The sequence below is a fragment of the Meleagris gallopavo genome, chromosome 6 (genome assembly GCF_905368555.1).
Source record: "Meleagris gallopavo chromosome 6, MGAL_WU_HG_1.1, whole genome shotgun sequence".
Lineage (NCBI taxonomy): Eukaryota > Metazoa > Chordata > Aves > Galliformes > Phasianidae > Meleagris > Meleagris gallopavo.
Genome location: NC_139409.1, coordinates 37,876,320 through 37,899,237, shown reverse-complemented (window position 1 = coordinate 37,899,237; position 22,918 = coordinate 37,876,320). Strand labels below are relative to the sequence as shown.

Genomic DNA, 22,918 nt, shown 5'->3' with positions numbered 1-22,918 from the left:
GAATGTACAGTTTTCAATTTTGGGCTAGCTACTAAAAATTTCCATTAATGCAAACCTGTTTTATTGAACATATATGAAGCCAAACAACAAGGAATACAAAGTGGTGGGAAAAAAAAAAACCTGTTTTGGTTAGGTTTCTTTTAAATCTGAAGTAAAACAGAGGGAATTTTTTAGTTGAGTTGTATTATTGTCCTCTATTAGTTCTGCAGTACTACCCAAAAAACTCTCAAACACTGGAAATGTATCTTAAACAATAAACAATGGAAATATAAGACTTTGCCTCATGTCATATGAGTAATTATACTAACTGAAAAGACCTGGAAAAGATGTAGAAAGTTTTTATCTTCAAAATGATAAACGTCCAAGTGATTTGCACTTTTCTCATACCTTTGCAAGAGGAACCATTTTGGCTTCATTATACTCATTTCTTTCCTTTTTAATACAGTATATGGAGCTGAATGATTTCTACCCACAACGTTATCTCTAGTTAAAACTATTGTGTATTACAAAAGGCTTTTAAAAAAAAAAAAAAATTCCTACAACAATAAATACTGGTTTTTTTGTAGATACAGTTTTTACTTGATATTTTATTCTTGAAATTTAAAAAAAAAAAAAGAAGCAAAATGCGTTTTTGTTTCTTATTAATAACTTTCTCAGTTCAACTGATGGATATACATTTGTTTTCATATTTGTACCATTCAGAATTATCTCCATACCCCAAATTTTTCACTGTTAAATAAATTCAGGTTTATTATCTTTGTGGACTTAACCATAGTCTTATACAGAATTTGGATCAAAACCAGAGCTACAGCTACCAGTTGGAGTATTGATATTGAAACATAATTATCAATGTGGTGGTCTTGGTTGAGGTTTAGCGTATAACCCCTGTTTCTTGTTCTGAGTATCATAAGCCAGGTTTACCTTTAAACGTTACTTAGGTAAATGTATTTGTAAAAGTATCTTTTCAGTATCTAGCCCATTATATGCATACCTAGCCAGCTTTAATAAATGTGGATGATCTGTTCGATTATATTTTGGAAAAATACTGAAAATACTGAATCGGAATAGATAAGATTATCATGTATATTTAAACTGTGTTATGATTTAATCTGGATAATGAAATAGCTAATTTGTGCTGGCAGTAGGCACTGGCAGTTTTGTGTAGCCCATAGTTTTGAACTAGCTAGAATCCTTTAGTGTACAGTTTGACGAGTTTCATCTCACCTATTTAGGCTTTTTGGTGGTTTGATACTTGACATCCAAAGGAAAGCACCTTTTTTCTTGAGTGACTTCAAGGATGCATTAAGCCTGCAGTGCCTGGCCTCGATTCTTTTCCTATACTGTGCCTGTATGTCTCCTGTAATCACTTTTGGAGGGCTCCTGGGAGAAGCTACACAAGGCAGAATAGTGAGTACAAAAAAAATGGTAGTGGCCAGGCTTTTAGACCTTCAGAGGCAAGTCACTGTGTGCATTTGTCTCGTTTATTTATACTTGTATTTGAAGAATTTACCCACAGCACTTGATTAGCCTGCCCCAAAGCAGATCTTCCCCAAAAGGTAATTGCTGTGGAAAATGTGGGGAACCCATGTGAACAGGAGAAGATGCACAGTGGAGGTAAAAATAAAATAAAATTATAAAATTAAATTTAAAAATGTTCATCCTGCCTTATTGGAGAGTATCTTCATGAATTGAGAAAGGGCATTGCCTTCTTTTTGGCTACTTGGATAAAATGAATGAATTACAGTAAAGGTGCACCATCCCACTAGGCCTACTTTAGGCAAAGTAAGAGGCTCAAGGTGGATAGCCAAGAATATGTACTGGCCTTGAGTAGTAGGCCTATGAGGATGATAATGCCTACAGTGTTACGGGTAGCAGTCAATTCTGTGTATTTAAACAATGGAGAGGATGTGTGTTTACTTTCACCAGTGGTATGTTATCAATAAAAATAAAAAAAGAGATAAGTTTTTTAAAAGCCAAAAATACTCTTCACTGAAAGTAACTCGGATATTAACCATAAACTTCTGGTACTGCTACATTGGCAGTGTGTAACACCAACACTTTTTTAACCAAAAATGTTCGGTTGCACTTTAGGTTTTGGAGTGAGGAAGGAGTACTCCTATCAGCAACGTTAATAACTTATAGTTTGTGTTAAATGGCGTGTGAGTAAACTAGACTGAAGTGTATTTTCTGTTTCTAAATCTATTGCAAAGAAATAAGGCTCTGTCCTTTTGGGGAAAGGAAAGGGTAAATCCAGAAATGTCCCTTTACAAACTTAAAATTCTGGTCAAGTTTACAATACTATAAAATTCTTTGTGATATTTAGACCAAATTTTAAACATGTTCTCAATTAAAATTTAGTTAACCTTTATCAATTTCAAGTAATGTAGCTGACTTGAATATTTGTTTATTGATGTATTTCTTCAAGCTGATAGAGCACAGAAAAAAATGTGATTTACTTCTGCACTTGTTATTTCTGCCACTGTAAATGTAGGGATGGGTTTTCTTGTGATTATCTAAATGTTGATATAATTTATGAATGTACCCCATATAATTATGAAAATATTCTCCTTTTAAAGCTTGATTCTTAAATACCTTCTTTCTTTTAGCTATCTGGAATTGTTTGCGGGTTTGTTCCTGCCTTCAGATTCTTGGTGTGCATCATTGAATATAAAACTTAGTTACTGCACACACATGTTCAAGCACTGTAGCTGACACTGTAAGGTACACAGTTTGTGTTTGAAACTTTTCCTCACATTCCCAGAGGTCATCACCTCCACAGTATTCCTGTCCCTGCCACCTTGATTGACAGCCCCCAGGTTAATGCATTGACTGTGCCAAAAGCAGTAGTTGAAAGGCAATAGCTAAGTAAGAGATTGTATTTATATATATATATGTATTTTTCTAACATAATGAAAAAAGGAGCATGCTTTTTTATTTGTAATAACCCCAGTTCAGCAAACACCTTTGACCTATTTTAGATGTTTTTCTGAACTGGGCTCAAGTTTGCATAATTTTTATTTTCTTAAGCTCATGTTGTTACAAAGTAGCAAATGCATGAAAATTCCACAGCAAACCCCATAATTTGTGATGTATTAATTTTCATGGTTCTAAGTGGTATATTAGATATTTTACAAGAACATCATGTAAGGTTCTAGAAAGTCTCGTCTTTCTCTTGAGGTATATTATAACATTTCCTGCTAAAAATAATATTTATAGTAAAACATGCAAATCAAGAACTAAAATGTGTATCTTTCTTCAATTAAAAGAAATGCATTACCAGGTGGGACATTGGTTTACAGCTCATCTATTTATGGTGTCGTGTATACAAAAACGAGTATTGTTCAGTAACTTCCCCTGCACCACCTTGTCGATTTTTTGTTTTGTTTTGTTTTGTTTTGTTGTTTCATTTTGTAATGCTTGGCTGACTGATGCAAGCTTGATGCAGCACACTGTGCCATGTTTTAGTACAGGTGTGTTGTAATATGTATATATATTTAGATATATATATTTTTTTTTACAGGGAGAGAGAACTTTTTCTGTATACTACGTATTGAGTAATTTTGTTTTTCAATTGGTAGTAGTTGTTGGTATGTTTTTCCTCCTTAGTTAGCAGGACTAGTAACTTGTTCTCATGGTTTTGGATGGCTTTATATTTCTCGAGAGCAAAGCTTTCCAAACCTTTTGTCCTTGGTATTGTTACTGCAAAACAGTGCTAACAGTGTCTCAAACATTAATATTAATTGTAATATTTTTACATCTTGTCTTGTTTCCATGTAAATGCATTTTAAAAATGTATTTATGCAGATGTGATGCTATGTGCTAACCTGAAAGGCAGCATAGTCAAAGCGGTTTCTTTTCCCCTGAACAGAGTGCAATAGAATCCCTCTTTGGAGCCTCGTTAACTGGGATTGCCTATTCTCTCTTTGCTGGGCAACCTCTTACTATTTTGGGGAGTACCGGACCAGTTCTAGTATTTGAAAAAATATTATTTAAGTTTTGCAGGTAAGTAGTGACATTGGCATTACCCTGATGAACTGTGTAACTTAAGAGACTGTTAGATAACTGTAACTGAAAACATGTTTTGAAAGTAGATGACTGTGTAGATATCAAGGCAGCAGCAAGAAACTGAGGTGTGCATGTGGTTTGGCAAAGCTCTGAAGCACTTAGCTGGTGGGAAAGCCAGTGGTGAAGTGGGTGGGACTTAGTCAGAACTTACTTTTCTTCTTTTATGTGGGGATGCTGGCTTTGATTCTGCAGGGGTGGACAGGGATTGATCTGCCCTTGGGGAAGAACTATCCAAATTGTTCTGGACAGAACATCCTCATGATGCTTCCTGGTTAAGGCAGTAGCAGCCTCAGTCCTAGAGATACTTTGCAGTGTTGTTCAGCACCAGAGGAAGATAAAAGTTTCTGCTTTCTTCAAAACTAGAATCAGGGATGAGTAAAGCTGTGAACACCTGCAGAGCTTGGCCTCAGTATCCATTTTTAAATAGAATATGATAATAAATGATTTTAGACTCAATTACTTTATTTTAATTTCTTTTGTACAGGGATTATGGGCTTTCCTACCTCTCCCTACGAACTAGCATTGGTCTGTGGACTGCATTTTTATGCATAGTGCTTGTAGCAACAGATGCCAGCAGCCTTGTCTGTTACATCACTCGATTTACTGAGGAAGCTTTTGCAGCGCTTATATGCATCATATTTATTTATGAGGCATTGGAAAAGCTTTTTCATTTGGGAGAAGTGTATGCCTTCAATATGCACAATAATTTGGATAGACTGACTTTATATTCGTAAGTATCAAGTTAATATCTGTTAGTACAATACATAAGGGAAATGTGTATTGTATAATGGCATATCATTTATGAAACTGCAGTGTGTGCCTCTTAGTGGTAGGGCATGAGGAATGCTGGGGGTGGCAGGAGCATGAGAAATCTCTGAAAAATTCTATTCAGGGTGCTGTGGAATTGAAATTTCTATTAGCTATGTGTGGTTTAAAGAGATGAGGGGTTGTGACAATGCCTGATTTATCTGCAGCTTGATTAAAGGTCAGCTTACGTTCCATTAGCTGGACAGGGGTTTTGCCTTGCCACTTCAGGAAATCATGATGGCTTCCCTCACCTGGGTGGGGATTATTTCCAGGCAGCAGAGGCATAGAACTGTGCTAAAATGAGGAGTTAACGTATATAAACACTGTTGCTTTCTATTGCAATTATAAGGGATATTTGACTTTTTTAGAATTTCCTTTCCTATTTTTCTCTACTCTCTTATTAAAAAAAAAAATAAAAAATACAACCACTTTTAAAAAATATCTTGCCTTAGTAGAGTTACTGTTTCTTTTCATCTTAATAATTAGCAGTAAGACTATCAATTCATTTAAGGAATGCAGTAAGCAAGCTATTTAGATGTACCGTTTTTCATGTTTGATTGATGTGGAAGTTGTGCATCTTATCTACTTTTTAATGTATAGCTGTTCTGTTTCTGACTTAAAGTAGTTTGCTTACACCGTGAAATCAGCATTAAGTAACTGTCATACCATGTTCAGTGCTTTTTTATTTTTTGATGATCTGATGCTTTCTTTTGCACCTCAGTGTACATTTTGCAAGCTTAGGCTATGCTTTTATGAAATGCATTAAATTGAATCGAGAGCTTACACTTAACACAGAAGGAGAGTCTGCTAACCATTAATGGAGAAAAATCTGCACAGTTCACATAGTCCACCAAGCTGTTCTTGATTCATCTTCAATGCATAGTTAACTGTCAGATAATGGTATATTTTAGTCCCTAACTGTTATAAGGTGATATTTGAATTTTTGTCTTATTTCACATACTGCTTCACATGCAATGAATGAAATAAAATAAAAAATCCAAATGATAACAATTTCACAGTACGCGAATAAAGTTCGCTCACTTTGTTTTCAGGTGCTAGTCTGTTTTAACAACTCATCTGCTAGTTTTTAGTCAATATCTTATTTCTTCTAATTCTTTAAAAGATATATGTTTTTTGTCCCATCTGTAAAATCTCGTGTGGTCACATCTTTGTGACTCTCAGCATCTCTTTCCTCTTGTAATCATAGTTCATTTTATGCTAGGAGAAGACTTGTACTTTGCTTCTTTCATACAATACTGGGATAAACCCTGGCTACGAATGTATTTCTAGTTTATGTGCAGCACCAAATCCTCACCCTGCAGTGGGGCATGGGAAGTGTGGTGTACAGAAACCTCCATCCTCAGTGGCACTCTCAAGGGGCCCAAGGTCCTTCTGATTTCTTTCTTTTTCTTTCCCTCTCCTGCGTTGAAAACTTTCCATGTGATGTGATATGATAAGAGATATCCTTTTGGCCGTTTCCTCCCAGCTCCTCAGGTCCTCTGCTGTGAATGGCTTTGGCTCTGTACAACACTGCTTAGCAACAACTGTAAGCATTAGTGTGTCCTCAGTGTTGTTTTTCTCCTAGAACCAAAGCATAGCATCATACCAGGCACTCTGAATAAAAGAACTCTGTCCCAGCTGAAAAGAGACTGCACTTACAAGCGTATCATTTGGTTTGTTTTTTTCTTTCCTTCCATGCCCTCAGATGTGTATGTTCTGAGCCTCAGAACCCCAGCAATGAAACCTTGAAGGCTTGGGGGAGGATGAATAAATCTGTGGAAACTATCGCATGGAGTAACCTTACAGTAACTGTGAGTATCTAAAAGGCAGATATCTGTATCTGTCTCTTCGTTTTTATACATACATACACAAACAAAAACTAAATCTCGCAACACTTAATACTTGTGTTGATTAATATTTCTTATCTGGTTACTTTTTCATAGCATGGATTGTTTTATTTAAAACTGTATTTGCAGTTCTTTTATTGCACCTATAATGCTGAGCAGGCATTGTACTGCTTGGGATAATTGATTTTGTGACAGTAAATACTAGTGTCCTAAATGATTGCTTGAGATAGCCACGTGAATACTGGTGGCAGAGCAGTCTTCTTCCTGAAGTGCAGATGAATATGATGAGCAGAATAAACATTTTTTAATTTAGGAGATAATTTCCTTTTATTTCCTGGAAAGGGTGGATTTTTAAGAAAATGCAAAGGTAGAAATTAAAGTTAAAATGTGCTGGCAGGTACACATCTTCAGATCATGTTAGACATGGGTATAAATGTGTGTGAGAAGCTACTTAAAACTTGATTGGATGAAAATAATATTTTGGAAAATTGAAGGTTAAAAGAAAACATGTTTGCAAGAATAAGTGTGGAAGCAGTACTTTCTGAGGTGGATATTTTACAGCCATATCTGGTTAATCCCTTGGATGTGATCAGTCACCTAAACATAGATATACTAAGTGGCTGTAGTATATCCTAGCATCTGGTCTACACCTACGTTTAGTATAATTTGCATTGGCTGTAGATTTAGTGTTAAATTTGCTACCTGTATGTGCCTCCTTAAGCCTTCTCCAGATATTTAAAATGGCAGTAAATATCTGTGTATGGGCTCTGCTGGTGTCTGAATCTGGGGGCTTACACTGAAATTAGGATGTGTTTTGCACAGCAGGAATACTATTAAAAGCCTTAGTGTTATACTAGAATTTTAGATGTTCTGTTTTCTGCATGTCACCTGTCTATTCCTAGTCTATTGTGATTACCCAGAAAGGCAATGAATGTAGTATTTAAAACTTCTTTTATATTGTTATTTATTTTATGTAACTTTAGTTTCTAGAACAATTTTACTTTTCTCAGGCAAAACTGATCCAAATTTTGTAGTGCTTATAATCAAAATCAGTTCTTAATTGGGAGAATTTTTTATATAGATCTAACTTACTTATTTTCATAAACAAGCCTGTTTAAAAACTAGGCTGTCGAAGTATTACTTCCAGCTTTGTTGACTTCATCTTTCCTTGTGCTCTGTGTCTGCTTCTCTTTGCCTTTCAGTGAGCCTTTTAGATAAGGATGATTTTTCTTTTTTACTCAGTTCTGTTACTTAAAATATTTTTCCGCTACATTAGAATTTTTTTTTGTCATTTGGATTAATCTAATTTTCTAAGAATCCATTTTTCCTTTAATCGTATCAGTATAAAACTCCAGAATAGAGGTGAAACTGAGGACATCTCGTTTTTATGTTCAGCAAGTTGAAAGTTGATGATGAATAGTCTGCTTTTCCTGAACATAGATCTCAGCCTTAATTTACCTGTTCAGTCTTTTGATGCATTGAGAATAGAATAGAAATTAGGTGAATGTGATTTGGGGGAAAAAAAAAAAAAAAAAAAAGTTATTTGGGGCTTTTTGAGATCCTGAAAAAGATAAATAATTGCTACTGTGACTCTTCTGGAACAGACAGGTTTTTTTTGGCGTTTCAGGATGAGATACTGATGGAGGAAAGAATTGCCACAATCTCCAAAAGAAGGTTTTTATATGTATTTGCTATTGGTAGGTTACAAGTTTGAGTATATTAAATGACTAAAAATTTAGAAATTGAAGGAGTTTTCTCTTTTGCAGGAATGTTTAGAATTTCATGGTGTGTTTCGTGGATCTGCTTGTGGCCATCATGGACCATATATTCCAGATGTTCTCTTTTGGTCTGTCATATTATTCTTTACAACGTTTTTCCTCTCCTCTTTCCTTAAGCAGTTCAAGACCAAACGCTATTTCCCAACTAAGGTAATTACAATTAGCGATGACTGTTACTTTGTAGCAAATATATTAGTATAGAATAAATTAATATGGTTTAGTAGGGTTGAATTTGTTTATTTTGCTTCAGAACTTTGTTTTGAGAGTGTAACTTTAACTGTATTTCCTTTAAGATAGAAAAGGAAATGGTAAGCAACACTTCCTTTAAATTCAAAAAAATTAAGATATTAAAGAAATCAACTGCTGCAAATTTAATACTTAGTATTCTTTCTTGCCATTGTAACAAAATGTTTTGAATATGAATCTGAGCATGTCTGTGTTTCATACTAATGGCTGGTGGCATCTGGAGGGATTATTTTCCTGGTTCCCTTGTCTAGTAGTGTAGAATAATTGGCTGCTTTCTCCAATGTGATGATGTTGGAAGTGTGTTGAGTTGTTCCTGAGAGGGATTACTGTTTCTAATAGCAGACAGTATGATGATAGTCCTTGGGCTGATTTATACAATATATTTCTACTATGCAAAATAAAGTGGGTAGATCTTCTCTGGACCTCATCTTGTACCTACAGAGTGTTCCTAATTCTTAACGAAGTCACCTTTGATAACCTGAATTTGTTAGAAAATATCTTTCCCTTACAAATTGAACATCAAATGTATTATTATTGATTTCTGAACAATTTAGTGGTTTTACTAAATTATGCTCCAGGAGACTAGCTGTGATGACCCCTCCTCTCAACCAGGCTAAAAGGACAGAAAAATGAGGAAGAAGTTAATGTGAAGCAATCTGCTTTTTGTACTAAATAACTTTAAATGGGATTATCAGATGTACAGAATACTCAACTTCATGCTATGCTGGCAGGCAGCTTAAATTTAAAAATAAAAATAAAATGCATGTAATGTTCAGTGATGTAGTATAATATAAAGAGACTTCACTATCTGTAGGGAAGTAGATTCTTTTTTTGCTAATGTGAATTATAATGATGAAACAACAAGAGTTAACACAGGCTTTTTTCTTTATAGGTGCGTTCTACTATCAGTGACTTTGCAGTATTTCTGACGATTGTAATCATGGTTTTGATTGACTATCTAGTAGGAGTGCCATCTCCTAAGCTTCACGTTCCAGAGAAATTTGAAGTAAGAAATAAAGCCTTTTTTTAAAAAAAAAAAAGCCTCCTAAGTGCTTCCAGCTTCATAGACAGTACAATAGTAGTACTAAATAAAAACAGGAATTTAACTTTTTGACTTGAATTGGAGATTAAAGTAATCTCCCCTTTTTGTTCTGAATAGTGTCTCTCCTGACAAAACACTGCTTCGTGCAGTAGTATTAAGGAAAAGTATGTAGTCTTTACTGCAAACATGCAGAAATAAAGAAATGGAATGGATGTTCTATTTTTTTCCATATCACATTCATATTTAACAGTGAGTCAATCTTTAGGTCAAAGCCACTGGAGGGGTGAGGGGGAGAAATCAAAGCTCGTATTTAAGAGACTGTTTACATGAGACTGTTTACATGTTCTCTGCAGGTAGTATTTGTAGCAATGAAATCTTACTTTGTTTTAGTGAGTATTTGTTTATTTTTTCCAGCCCACACATAAGGACCGAGGATGGTTCATAGACCCTCTTGGAGGCAATCCTTGGTGGACACTCCTGGTAGCTGCTGTTCCTGCTTTACTCTGTACCATTCTCATTTTCATGGATCAGCAAATAACAGCTGTTATTATAAACAGAAAAGAGCATAAGCTGAAGGTGAAAGTCTATTCATTTTCACAAAACTGTAGTTTTGTATAAGTCATGTTTATTTTAAATCAGATCCAGTCTAGGTCTGCAAAATAAGTAGCTACTAAATAGATGGGTATATTGACTAATACGGAGTGACTATAATTTGGCAGGCACTTTAAAAATCTGTAACTTCCATATAAATGTTATTTACCGAGTAAGTTATAAATCTCGCGTCATATCAATAGAAAATTTTTTGAATGATAGATTTCTTTGCTTGGTTTCACAGAAAGGCTGTGGTTATCATCTTGATCTGTTCATGGTTGGCATTATGTTGGGAGTATGCTCCATAATGGGCTTACCGTGGTTTGTCGCAGCAACTGTCCTGTCTATAAGTCATGTTAACAGCCTGAAAGTTGAATCTGAGTGTTCTGCACCAGGAGAGCAACCAAAGTTTTTGGGAATCCGGGAGCAGCGAGTGACAGGATTGATGATTTTTGTCCTGATGGGGCTATCAGTGTTCATGACTTCTGTGTTAAAGGTAGGAGTTTTACCAAAACACTTGGATTTTCTTTGTTCTTTTGATTTTCTTATTGGGATATAATATTTGTAATGTTAGTGCATCTTATTAAGTAAAGTAATGCATGTTTAGATCCATTATCAAACTATGTTTTTGGTGTTGGTTGAATAGAAAAAGCCAGTGGAGAGAGCTGTTGGAAAACTGAACAGACTAAAAGTATAGTGAGTAGAGAAGAAAGCAACCTTTGTCTGTGTTGCATGATTTTCTTGCTAGTGTTTTTTTTTTTTTTAGATTCCCAAATCTGTTACCCAGAATAGTTATATATTCACATAAGAATTATAGAAATGGAGAGAGAAAAGGAGTGTGTTTATATTACTTCTGCACAAGTAACTTTATGTGGCCAGTGAAGCAGAAATCGAGTTCAAGAAGTGATAATCAGAAATGACATTGTCTTCTTTTCTTTCTTTTTTACCTTTTTAAGCTGCTTTTGAGGTCTAAAATGTAAAGATTATCTTTCAGAGTGTTGTGAAATGGCGGTGAAATAGAGATTTTGCGAGTCAAATTAGGGCCTCTAAATTTCACTTTCTCTAAATTTCTGTTAGTTCAGTGAGCTTCCATTGCATGAGCTCCAGCAGTTAGGAGAGAGAAATAAAAAAAAAAAAAAACCCAACCTAAAACTGACTTTTAAATTACAAAATAGCAGTTATGCCATAAAGTGCATAATTGCTAATATCTTTAAAGAACTTAAAAGTATCTTCAAAGACAGATCACATTTCAGTTCTAAGGTAGCTTCTAAGCTGTGCAAGAAAAAGTGGTGGTAGAAAATAAACCCGTGAACATACAGCCATAGTTTAGTAATTCTAATTACAAATTATTATTTGTAATTATATAAATATATAATATATTTATAAAATAGCTGGCCGTTTGTTAAAGGCGTTAGGGATTTAAAAATAATAAGGTGATGTTTATAAACAAATATTTAGATCAATCAATCTGTGGTAGAAAAGCCACCAGGAGCTTAGCTGTATAATAGACTATCAGAATCAAAATCAGGAATACTAAAATTTATTATTGCTCAAAAGCTGAAGGTGCTGATTGCTGAACCCTGGTGTTTATCCCTCTTTTTAGCAGCTGATTCTTGGAAAGCAAACCTGCGTTTGTTATGGGATCAAGGGTAATACGAATGGGATTACTATCATTCATTCTGTGAAATACTTTTGTTTTTCACTGTGAGTGACTGTTATTCAAAAGAAGAAAGGAGGACAATACCTTGAACTGCACACTCTGTGCTTTTGTTTTATGTGTGAATGTACGCTGACTTAATTCAGTAGAAGTTAATGCTAATGAAGTACTAGCAGAGAGTAATTAATCCCTAAGGCATAGTTTTATTCCACGCTATTTTAAGTTTCAGTGAAGGCTTTTGTTCAGGCTTGATGGCAGCAGTTTGTATTAAGATTTCTTTACTCAGAATTTCAATCAATTTGGTAGCAAAGTGGCTTCATTTGCTTTGTGTAGGCTGCACATGTTTGATGCAGGTGCCACCGGAATCAGTGGACAACTTCATTATCTTAATAAGTTTTAAATTGATTTTACTGGAAATTTAGCCCAGAAAAAATTAAGTTATGGTTTCATATGGTTTCATATGGTTTCATGTGCTCTGGAAATACTGTGTTAGTGAGGAAAAAAAATCAAACTTCATATGACATTTTCCACGAAGTTGCTTGTCCCAGTATAGTTCAAATAGCAACTTAAACCAACATTGTTAGCATTAATAGAAACACTGATTGCAACCTAGAAACTGTAGTCCACGGGCAGTCAAGACTGAACTACTTTTTTAATCCTGATGACAGCCATATTAGCTGTAGGGAGATGACACAGGTCCTTCTGCAGCTCGCAGCTATTTTTGCTTTTCAATGCTGCATTTATTCCTTCTATAAATAGAGCATTAACCTTTGTAGATTTTCACATAAGTAAAGTAGGAATTAAAATAATTTGGTTCAAGTCTTTCGGTAGTATGAACTGCTGAGTTGTATCATGTTGATTCTACAAGTAACTCCGTTGGTGTTGTTTTCCTCTGCAGTTTATTCCAATGCCAGTTTTGTATGGCGTCTTTCTTTACATGGGAGTGTCTTCATTAAAAGGCATTCAGGTAAAATCTGACTTTGTGGAACAACTTGCTTTTGTTTAAATGAAAAGGGAAATGTAAGGTGTTATTTTACATCAGAATCAATAAAGTTAACCTATGTTGTCTGAGTAGGATGTAGGATAATTTCTGCAGTATCACATTCAGTGTTTGTTCTTACCACTGTCTTCAGTTATGTTGCTTTTATTCCTTCAGTAGTGTAGCTGAATAATAAATTTTCTGAAATATTTTAAGAAGTTATACTAGTGTTGTTTGAAAGGAACACAAACAATAGAGATCCCAGCCCCTTGAATTTTCATGGATCTTTGCTAGTATTTTAATTAGGATTAATTTGTTTCTAGAGTTTCATAAAAATGTTGTTTTATTTAAATATTTCCTTCTGGGGAGGAAGAAAATCATTAACTGAAGGATGATTTTATATTTCACTGCAGTTTTTTGACCGTATAAAATTGTTTGGAATGCCTGCCAAGCATCAACCTGACCTGATATATCTGCGTTATGTACCACTCTGGAAGGTCCATATCTTTACAGTTATTCAGCTCACTTGTCTCGTTCTTTTGTGGGTGATTAAAGCCTCTGCAGCTGCTGTTGTTTTCCCTATGATGGTAAGTGATCTGTTCTACAAGTTAATCATTTGCCAAAAGTGTGTGCATCATCCAACATCTCTTCAGAATGTGTTTGCTACCTTATGAGGGAAGGGACTGAGAAAGACACAAACTTCAGAAGCTGTTCACTTCTGAACATGAGAACTCTGAAAGAAAGCAATTCAGCTGTGAAAAGCTACAAAAGGGGAAATGATCTGACTTGGCAGTAAGATAAAACTGGTACTAGGAGAAAAGGCTACAGTTAAAAACACTGAATGTACTGAAAGTGTAGTGTGATGGTATTTATTTCAATGGTTTAATATCAGTGATTCGTTTTATGGTTCTCTTAAGGTTTTAGCGTTAGTGTTCATTCGCAAGCTCATGGATTTATGTTTTACCAAAAGAGAGCTTAGCTGGCTCGACGATCTTATGCCAGAAAGTAAAAAGAAGAAAGAAGATGACAAAAAGAAAAAAGAGAAAGCAGTAAGTATAAAAATACTCTAACTGAACATGTTGTGAGTTAACAGAAAAACACTTAGTGACATTTTGAAATTCTTTTACCCAAACATACCTTTTGAAATCCTTTACTAATGAAACTTATTGATTGAGCAACAGTTACTTGCTGTGAAGGACATCTCACTATTTCAGTGATGTTACAAATTATGACTTCTTTGTGAAGTTAGCAAGCAAAGCAGAATGAAGTGGTTCTTAGTGCAGCATGTTGTTATCTCTGTCATTCATAACGTCCGAAGGTAGATATGAATGGATGGGAAAGAAAAACTGAAGTAGGAATCTTGACTCTGCTTAAAGTAGTAGAAAAACTTTACCATACAAAGGACCTTCTCCTTATGGGTGTATGCAGAATGATGGTTAAAACCAACTGCTAGTTGGTAATGATGTATAACTGAATAATAGTCGCGTAACTTCTCAATAAAAGAATCAACTGGCTGTACACCAACTAGCTGAATTTCTTAAACTTAAAAATGTTATGATCTTAGCTAGATGTTGTGCTTTCAGCTGCAGTACCTACAGAGAAGTGTTTTGCCCCATAACACTATTAAAATACTTTCAATGTGCAAACTTCTTGGTTTCTTCTGTATGAAAAATTTTATAAAATATATACTTAAAATTTACAGGAGGCAGAGAGAATGCTTCAGACAGAGGACAATGAGAGTGTACACCTTCAGTATGGAGAAGGAAATGTTTTGAATTTTCCTGTAAAGACTCTAAAATACAGGTATAATAGTATGTCGGTCTTCTTACTAAGAAATATTTCTATCAAATGCCATAATTTACTTCATATTCAGTTGGTCATGTATGAGCTTAATTTTTTTCCTCAAGCTAGTAACAGCCTTGATTAGCAAGTATTAAGGTATATCCCCTGGTGCTATGACAGTGTGGGGTTTTTTTGTTGTTTTTGGTTTTGGTTTTTCTTTTTTTGGTGGAAACATCTTTAATTATAAATTTACATGACCATCTTGAACAGATCTGATGACTCAATTTCGACCAGCTGTTCTCAAGGTGAAGAAACTTCCTTGGTCAGTTTTTGTGGAATATTTGTGTGCTACTGTGCATGAAAAATTGAGTATTAAGCAACTAATAGCATCAGTTGAGCCATGTGTTTACCAGCCACTTGGATTTTTCTAACTGCACTAAATGTGCAGTTCTTCAGTGGTTTATTTAAGGGAATGCTAATTTCTGTGATATAAAAATAAAATTGTTTTGCAGGCAGTGGTTTTGCTTAAGGAGGGTAATTTCAGAATGTACATTGAAGGGCAGCAGGGTTATCAGCTTTCTTCCAGAAAAGGAAGCGCTTCATTTTCACAGCACTGGAAGGCGTTTTGCCTCTGTGTGTGTTTTTTGTACTAGAGATGTATTCTGGTTAGTTGTCAGGTGTTTTACAACTGTTCAACACACCTGGAAGTTGTGACAAATGAATAGCATGCCAACTTTTTTGTCCAATACTAAAAATTCCTACATTAAAATTCAGGTGTTGGGTCTACCCTGATTCAATCATAGAATCACCAAGGTTGGAAAAGACCTCCAAAATGATCTAGTACAGCTGTCCACCTACCAATATTTTTCCACTAAACCACATCCTTTAGTATAACATCTAAATTGGCTTGGGAACAGGCAGGTTTTCAGTTTAGATGTGTATTCCTGCTCAATCCTATCGTCTACTCTAAGAGCAGGTTCAATCCAACTTCAACTGAAGACTACAAAAACATCTAATTTTTTTTTTTTTAATTGAGCAACTGCTATTCATCAATTGTCTGCATGTGTATTTACTATGTATTTCACTGTATTACAACTTGTGGGGATTCCCAGTGAAAAATAGCCTTTGAAGTGTTTCTGTGATACTTTGATGTAGTCTTATAAATCTAGAGTAGATTCTGAAGGTCAGGCATTGTCTGTAGGGATGTTTAAGTCTGCTTTACCTGTAAATGTGTGAAAGGCAAAGGTCAAAAACAGATTTTGAAAGCTTACTGCCTGTGAGACTGAACTTTAATAGGGGAAAAAAAAAGTCAAGACATACAAATTTCTGCTACTTCTTAATCTGAACTGAGTTACCACTTCCAGACTTTTATTAACATTTGGTTGTTTACTGGAAACAGCTTAAAATAATTCTGATGTATGCATGCCCTAACAGAACGGTATGATTCATTTTATTATTTATAAATATACAAAATAATTTTCTGAAGTTAGAGATAATTTAGAAATGAGATACCACTAACAGATTGTGACTATCTGTGACAAACTGTTGATGATATCATGAGATTAAGGTACCACTAGTGAATTAATACACTTTGAAATTTTCACTGAAGTACCGTGGTAAGTGATGAATTCAACTTGTGGCTGCATAAACGTTGAGAGAAGGCACAACTGATGTGATTTATGAGTGACAAGTATAACGTCTTTAAAGGGCATTGAATACTAACCAGAAAGTATGTTTGTTCTTTAGCATTGATCCCTCAGTTGTAAACATATCAGATGAAATGGCCAAAACTGCACAGTGGAAGGCTCTGTCCATGAGTACTGAGAATGCCAAAGTAACCAGAGCTAACCTGAGGTAGCTATAATTACTCACATGTTTTTCTAACTTTTGTCATGTCTTTGGTAGCTAATTACTGTACTCATATTTATTGAAGTATGTATCAGATGATAAGCATATGTGATTTACATATGGACTTTTCATTTGGGAGGAACTTGATTTTGAGTTAATTTTTGCTCTCTGCTCTGAGATCAAACAATGTCGAAGGATGTTGTTAAGTGCATTATTACTATTTTAATGCTACTTTTAATTTGCTTAATACAGTTGTATGCTACTCTGATGGGTTTAGGGAATCTAAAAGCTATATTAGAGTGTATATGAGCATGTTTGGTCCTGAATATTACAAATGCCAGAGAGAATAAAAGGTAAGTACAGCATTTTCACTGCTGCTTGGATCTTCCACTGGGTTGGTGGGTTTGGATATTTACGCAACCTAGTTTAGAGTTCTAAAAATTAAAATGGCTCAGATAGTATTTTTATTGGATATGAAATATATTTGAATGAAGTACTATCTTGACTCTTGAGTTTGACTAACTTTGAGAAAGAAGAACAATATCTTAAATGATTATCTTTGCTTTCAACAGCCCTGAGAAACCAGAAAGTGTGAAAATAAATGTAGAAGATTCACCTGTTGTGAAATACGTGGATGCTGAAACATCTTTATAGAACTGAACCAGGGGGAATTGTGTGTTTTTGTGTGTGTGTATATATATCATTGTAGGATATTATACCACTGAAGTGTGATTTCCAATTTAAGGAGTAATATGTATTTAATTCTGCCATTGTTTAGGGAACTGTAGATATGCTGACATGAGAAGATTTGCTTACAGATCAGTTGAGTGGTAATCACACTTCAGCTATTTATTTTATTGGGAATTTTATTTTCATTTTAAATAGGAATATTGTAATGAATGCATATTATTTTCAATAATCAGTATGTGCATAAAAGTTCAATCAGCTTTTGCTGATGATGACTGGTCCACATCGCTTAGAATTTCGCATTACCTCTGTTTATAACGTGTGCTACAGAAGTTTGTTTTCCATGCAGGAAGTTACTGCTTGTTTTTGCAGGGTATACTTTTTTTGTGATTTCATAGATCAGATATTAATGTACTGTTAACATGAACTACTGTGTTTTCTGTCTCCACTACATGCTAATGTGTTTCGGATTCTGTCACTCATATTTTACAGAGAAGTACTAGAGGCCAAAGTCAGATGGCTAAATAACCCTTGAAATACATGTAAATATCCTGTTCTGCTACTTTTAAATATACCCCTGATTTTTTTCATTTTCATCTAGTAGCCATATGATTTTAGTAACTGTAGTTACAGTCCCAAGTCAGTATTTGCCATTCTGAAATCTGTGTTTACTCAGTATAAATTGAACTTATAGGCAAGTTGTTCTGTAGGAAGTTATACTTGCTACAGTAGTGCTCTTGATTTCTTTACCTGTTTTTATTTACACTTTCCATTGACTTTGAAAAACTGATTTACTCATTTCTAAGACTGACACTTCAGAGTGTTTCATGTCCTCATCAAAATATCTTTCTTGGTCAATTCATTTTTAAAATTTATTATATATTTGATTAAATTAGCCACAGTTTAATTCTGTAGTAGGTTTATGATCAGTATTATTTTATGGATTACAAATTGCTTGTGGTATTTCTGTGTACAGTTCTGATTCTCTTCATTGTAAAGGGCATATATGATAGCACACCAACTTATTTTAAGCATTTTATTTATTTTAATTAGTATAAATTTTTATCGTGTTAGAAGAATTGAAAAAGTAAATATTCATTTATTGAAGTAAATGGGATTTTGGAGGTTCATTGATTAAAAATGCATTGATTTAAAAAGTGCATTTATTGTACTTACATTTTTGAGGTTTAGTGTTTAGCAGTGTAAAATCTGAGATGGTGAGAATTTTATATGTAAATGAAAAGCTTGATCAATTACCTGCTTCAGTTTCCATTACTAATATTTTTTTTTGCCTTATGCCTTTGTTTTTTGGCTTAAATTTCTGAAATGGTCTGTTTAGATTCTACCAACCCTTTCTGGATGTATTATAAAGGCTTTAATTAGCATCTGTGCACATTTCAAACTAGAACATACTGTTAGCTTAATTCTGTTTTGGTAGATTTGTGAGTTTTACTGTGGACTTCGTGGTAAAATTCTCAGTGAATGCAAAGGAGCAGATTTGGAGGAAGGCAGAGTTCATCTGGAAGTACCACCTGAGTTGGAATTCTGGTATTCTTCAGACAAGTAATAATGAGATGAAAGATAATTATATATTATGAAAATAAATCCATCAGTTGGAATAAGAAGAAATATTTGAAAATAATGCTGAAGTTATATGGGCTGTTAACCATTCCCATTACACACAATTTAATAGTTTATTTTTTTGTTTTCTCCATTTGACTGAATTGATAAGGCAGTTTACTGAAAATACATAATAGCATACAGCAGTATGAAAGATCCTACCCAAATTCTCATGACAAAGGCTCATGGAAAAGAAAGTGAGGTCTGCATTACTCTATAGGGTGGTGCCCATTTATCCTTAGATAATGGTGTAGCTTGTGCCTTAGCTTGAGTATTTGCTCTTTCAGGAAATAGCTATTTTCCCTCTATTGAAACTGAGATGCAATGAAAATATGGCAGATAGTTGCATTATTCAAAAGAAAAAAAAACCCACAACAAACCAACTCATCTGCTCATCAGTTACTGGCTATTAGCTGGCTACTGGTGAATCTAAGAAGGAAAATACTATTTTGAGCAGTTTACATAGTGTTATCCACAATAAGCTACTTTTGTACCACTCTTCTTAGTAGTATTTTATACATCATATTCAGAGCTCCATGATTGTTTCCAAGAGTCAGAAGATGATTATAAGCTTCTTACATTTTTTTTAACTCTTCAGTGCCAGAAATCAGGGTTCCCTGGTGCTATACAACTTTTATCTGGCTTCTGCTTTTGAAGAGTTAAAGAATGGCCAATACTGCAGGAAGCAGGCGTTTTTCTTGTGAAGATTATAAACAGCAAACCAACCACCAAAGCCCACAAGTCTAATTGCAGTATTTCTTTAATTCTAATTCTGTAGATGCTTCCATCAGTGCCAGAAATACCTTGACTTGCAAAGCAGTTTACAGTGACCTTTAGTTCCAGTGTTCTTTGTTAGTAGCGTGTCCTGCTTGCACTTTTTCCCCCATGTGAATAGAAGACAACCTGGTATTGAGTGCATAAAAACCCATGGATAACTTATGATTAAGTAACTTACTGCTCATTGTATACCACTTTTGCTTTAAATTTGTGCATAGTTGAAGTAAAGCTAAGATTATTGTGGACTGTATATAGATAAGTTTTGCCTTAAGGGGTGCAAAGGAGCAGTGATAATAACTGTGCACTGATTCTTTCATAGGGGCTAAGCCCTATAAAAATTAAGCCAATACATTTCCATTCCAGCAGTTAGAGGTAAATGAACAGTCCTGCACTTTTTTTTTTTTTTAGATGCCTTGGTTTCCCGGAATGGAGCTTAGTGCTACTGTGTATCTGGCTGCAGAGCCACCTCAGGAAGTCCCCAGTCTGCTTTTTTTTTTTTTTTTGGTTTGTTTTGTTTTCCCTTTTTTTAATTTATTTATAAATATGAATGTTTACATACAGTGTAGGTCTTAATTTTGACCGCTCCATTTAAATTATCATCTAAAATATTTCACTTAAAATACAGTCTTTTGTTTAAATTAAACTCTACAAAACTCCTTCTCAGTACTTCTCACGTATTACAATGACATGCTTTCATTCTGTTTACATATGCCCAAGTTAATTATACCTTCCTAGATGAATTTTGCAGCTACAACAGAATATGTTGTTGTTTAGAGAAATGTTCCAAATTGCCAAGTTAGTCGTGGTAAGGTTGCTAGGATAGAATTCTAACGCCCTGTTGGGGTTTTCAACCAAATGTACAGGCCATTTTTTTTTCTTCTGTATGTAAAGGAAGCTTTCCCGTAACTTTTCATTTGCTTCACTTGCATCTTTGTCTTTATGTGGTGGTTTCCTGCCTTGTGTCAGGCAGGTTCAGCTTCTGTAAAATACACCTGTGACAAACCTGTGGTGTCCTGTCACAGAGTCTGCACAATTTTAAAGGATTGTCTTGTACATACGTTCTGTAAATCTACGATAAATGACTCATGATTTTCAGTTCACAGTGTAGCCTCTTAGATGAGCATCACGATGATTTTAGGTTTCCTTTTGCTTTCTGTGATTAGTAATGTTTTAATTACTCATTTAGGTGAAATTTATTATAAAGTACAGTACGAATGTGTGAAATACTTTGTTTATACCAACTAATTTATTTTACAGCAAATTTTAAGACTAGAAGCACACAGCTTTGAGTCAGTGTAAGACTAGTGCTATGAATACAAAGCAAATTGCTTAGAATTTTAAGTCCGTTTTATTCTATAACTTTTTTTTTTTTAGGGAGAACTGATAGGAACTTCTTAGTTGGCATTGAACTTAATCTAAAAGACACTTTCATACTGGATTTAGTATAATGAGTTTGAAAACCAGTCCTTTTCTACGCCACCACGTTGGGGCGAGGCACACCCTTTGCAATACAGCCCCTGTGCTGCGGTGCTCCGCGCAGCGCTGTCTTCCGAGGTTCAGCACCCGCAGCTGAGCCGCGCTCTGACCTCAGTGCCGCTGGTCGGAGGCGCCATCACACGCCCTACGGTTCCACTTTTTATGACCGCTTTTCTAACGGCAGCGATGCTTTCGTACTTTGTAACGGAATCCCAAATGTAGAATCGATCTTCAGTTTGTATAGAGAACACCGATCTCAGACTTGTCTTCAATGTGAAAGATCCAGCCTTCGTTGTTTTTAATTACTGGTAGAATAAAATTATCTTTTGTAACGTTTCAGAAAGTTGGCAAAAGCAATAAAAATCTACTGGACAATATGTCGCCTTCTTGTATTTGTGCCGGAGAGCCGGGCTGCCGCTCCGGCCGGGCGTCCTCGTTTCCATGGCAACGGCGAGCGGCGTCGCCGTCGCTAGGGGATTATCGCGCCTCCCAGCACGGCGCCTTGCGATTGGCCGCCGCGTCGTCCGTTCCCGAAGAAGAGGAAGTGCGATTGGCCGCCGGCTGGGGCCGCTCTCCCGAGGACGGTGAAGCGGTGGCGGAGGCTGCGTGCGGGGTCTGCCGCGTGAGTGGGGCAGGGCAGGGGTGTCCCAATGACAGCCGCGTGGGGAGAGGCTGTTAGGCCGTGCCATGAGGGCCGGCTGCAGGCCCCTGTCTGGGAGAGAGCCGGCCCGCGGGGCGGGCGGGGGAACTCGGGGAGTCAGATGGTGCAGCCGTGGCGTGATTAAAGTCGCAGGGAGGTACGATGTAAAGATGTCAAAGGTGTAAAAAAAAAAAAAAAAAAAAAAAAAAAAAAAAACTGAAACGTGATGTTAACATTTGGGAATGCATGCAGATGTGCTACATGGTATAAAACACATTGAAGGTATCAAGTGCTGGGGCGAGTCTGCCTAGTCATAAGTAACGCATGGGAAGTGCGGGGAACCTGTTTGTGCTGTGTGCCATCCACCAGCCTGAGGTCACATCCAGCACTGGGTCTCCTCGGGAGCTAGAAGTAATGCCTCTTGGGTAAGGGCTGCTTTGTCCCCGCCCTAGAGTGATGGAATCACTGGAGTTGGAAGGGACCTTCAAAGGTCATCTAGTCCAACTCTTTGCAATGAACAGTTCAGGTTGTTCAGAGCTCTGTCCAGCCTGACCTTGAATTTCTTCAGGAATGGGACATCCACCACCTCTGTGGGCAACCTGTGCCAGTGCCTCATCATCCCTATTGTAAAGAACTCCTTCCTTATGTCTGATCTAAATCTCCTCTCCTTTAGTTTGAAGTAATTTCCTCTTGTCCAATTGCAACAAATTCTGTTAAACAATCTGTCCCTTCCTTCTTACAGCCCCCTTTAGATACTTGAAGGCTGCTCTCAGGTCTACCTGGAGCCTTCTCTTCTTGAGGCTGAACACCCCCAGCTCTCTCAACCTGTCCTTGTAGAGGAGATGTTCCATGCCTGGGATCATTTTTGTGGTCCTGCTCTGGACACACTCCAACAGTTCCACATCTCTCCTCTGCTGAGTACTCCACATCTGGATGTAGTACTCCAGGTAAGTCTTTACTAGTGCAGATTAGAGGGGCAGGATCACCTCCCTCTATTTGCTGGCCACACTTCTTTTGATGCAGCCCAGGGTATGATTGGCTTTCCGGGCTGTGAGGACACATTCCAGCTTGCCATC

The 22,918-nt window shown here is 35.9% G+C and overlaps 2 protein-coding genes across 21 annotated transcripts in view; both read left to right on the top strand.

Moving 5' to 3' along the window:
- SLC4A7 (solute carrier family 4 member 7) overlaps nt 1–21,579 on the top strand; it is an 83,532-nt gene extending 61,953 nt beyond the window's left edge. For 4 of the 5 annotated variants that reach the window (XM_085226376.1, XM_085226375.1, XM_010712878.4 and 1 more), the window contains 14 exons: nt 1,233–1,407; nt 3,869–4,002; nt 4,550–4,795; nt 6,578–6,683; nt 8,486–8,647; nt 9,636–9,749; nt 10,200–10,361; nt 10,621–10,872; nt 12,932–13,000; nt 13,426–13,599; nt 13,930–14,061; nt 14,715–14,815; nt 16,541–16,648; nt 17,215–21,579. In XM_085226376.1, the coding sequence (XP_085082502.1) occupies nt 1,233–1,407; nt 3,869–4,002; nt 4,550–4,795; nt 6,578–6,683; nt 8,486–8,647; nt 9,636–9,749; nt 10,200–10,361; nt 10,621–10,872; nt 12,932–13,000; nt 13,426–13,599; nt 13,930–14,061; nt 14,715–14,815; nt 16,541–16,648; nt 17,215–17,296 (2,017 nt within the window). In that variant the 3' untranslated portion in view covers nt 17,297–21,579. Of the gene's footprint in view, nt 1–1,232; nt 1,408–3,868; nt 4,003–4,549; nt 4,796–6,577; nt 6,684–8,485; nt 8,648–9,635; nt 9,750–10,199; nt 10,362–10,620; nt 10,873–12,931; nt 13,001–13,425; nt 13,600–13,929; nt 14,062–14,714; nt 14,816–15,064; nt 16,513–16,540; nt 16,649–17,214 lie in introns of those variants that run through there. The other variant, XM_085226377.1, reaches the window with a different exon arrangement.
- Nucleotides 21,580–21,712: 133 nt separating this feature from the next.
- NEK10 (NIMA related kinase 10) overlaps nt 21,713–22,918 on the top strand; it is a 94,143-nt gene continuing 92,937 nt past the window's right edge. For 14 of the 16 annotated variants that reach the window (XR_014883944.1, XR_014883943.1, XR_014883948.1 and 11 more), the window contains exons 1-2: nt 21,713–21,824; nt 22,585–22,789. The gene's annotated coding sequence lies outside the window, so the exon portion shown is untranslated. Of the gene's footprint in view, nt 22,000–22,584; nt 22,790–22,918 lie in introns of all 16 variants that reach the window. The other 2 variants (XM_085226379.1, XM_085226380.1) reach the window with 2 other exon arrangements.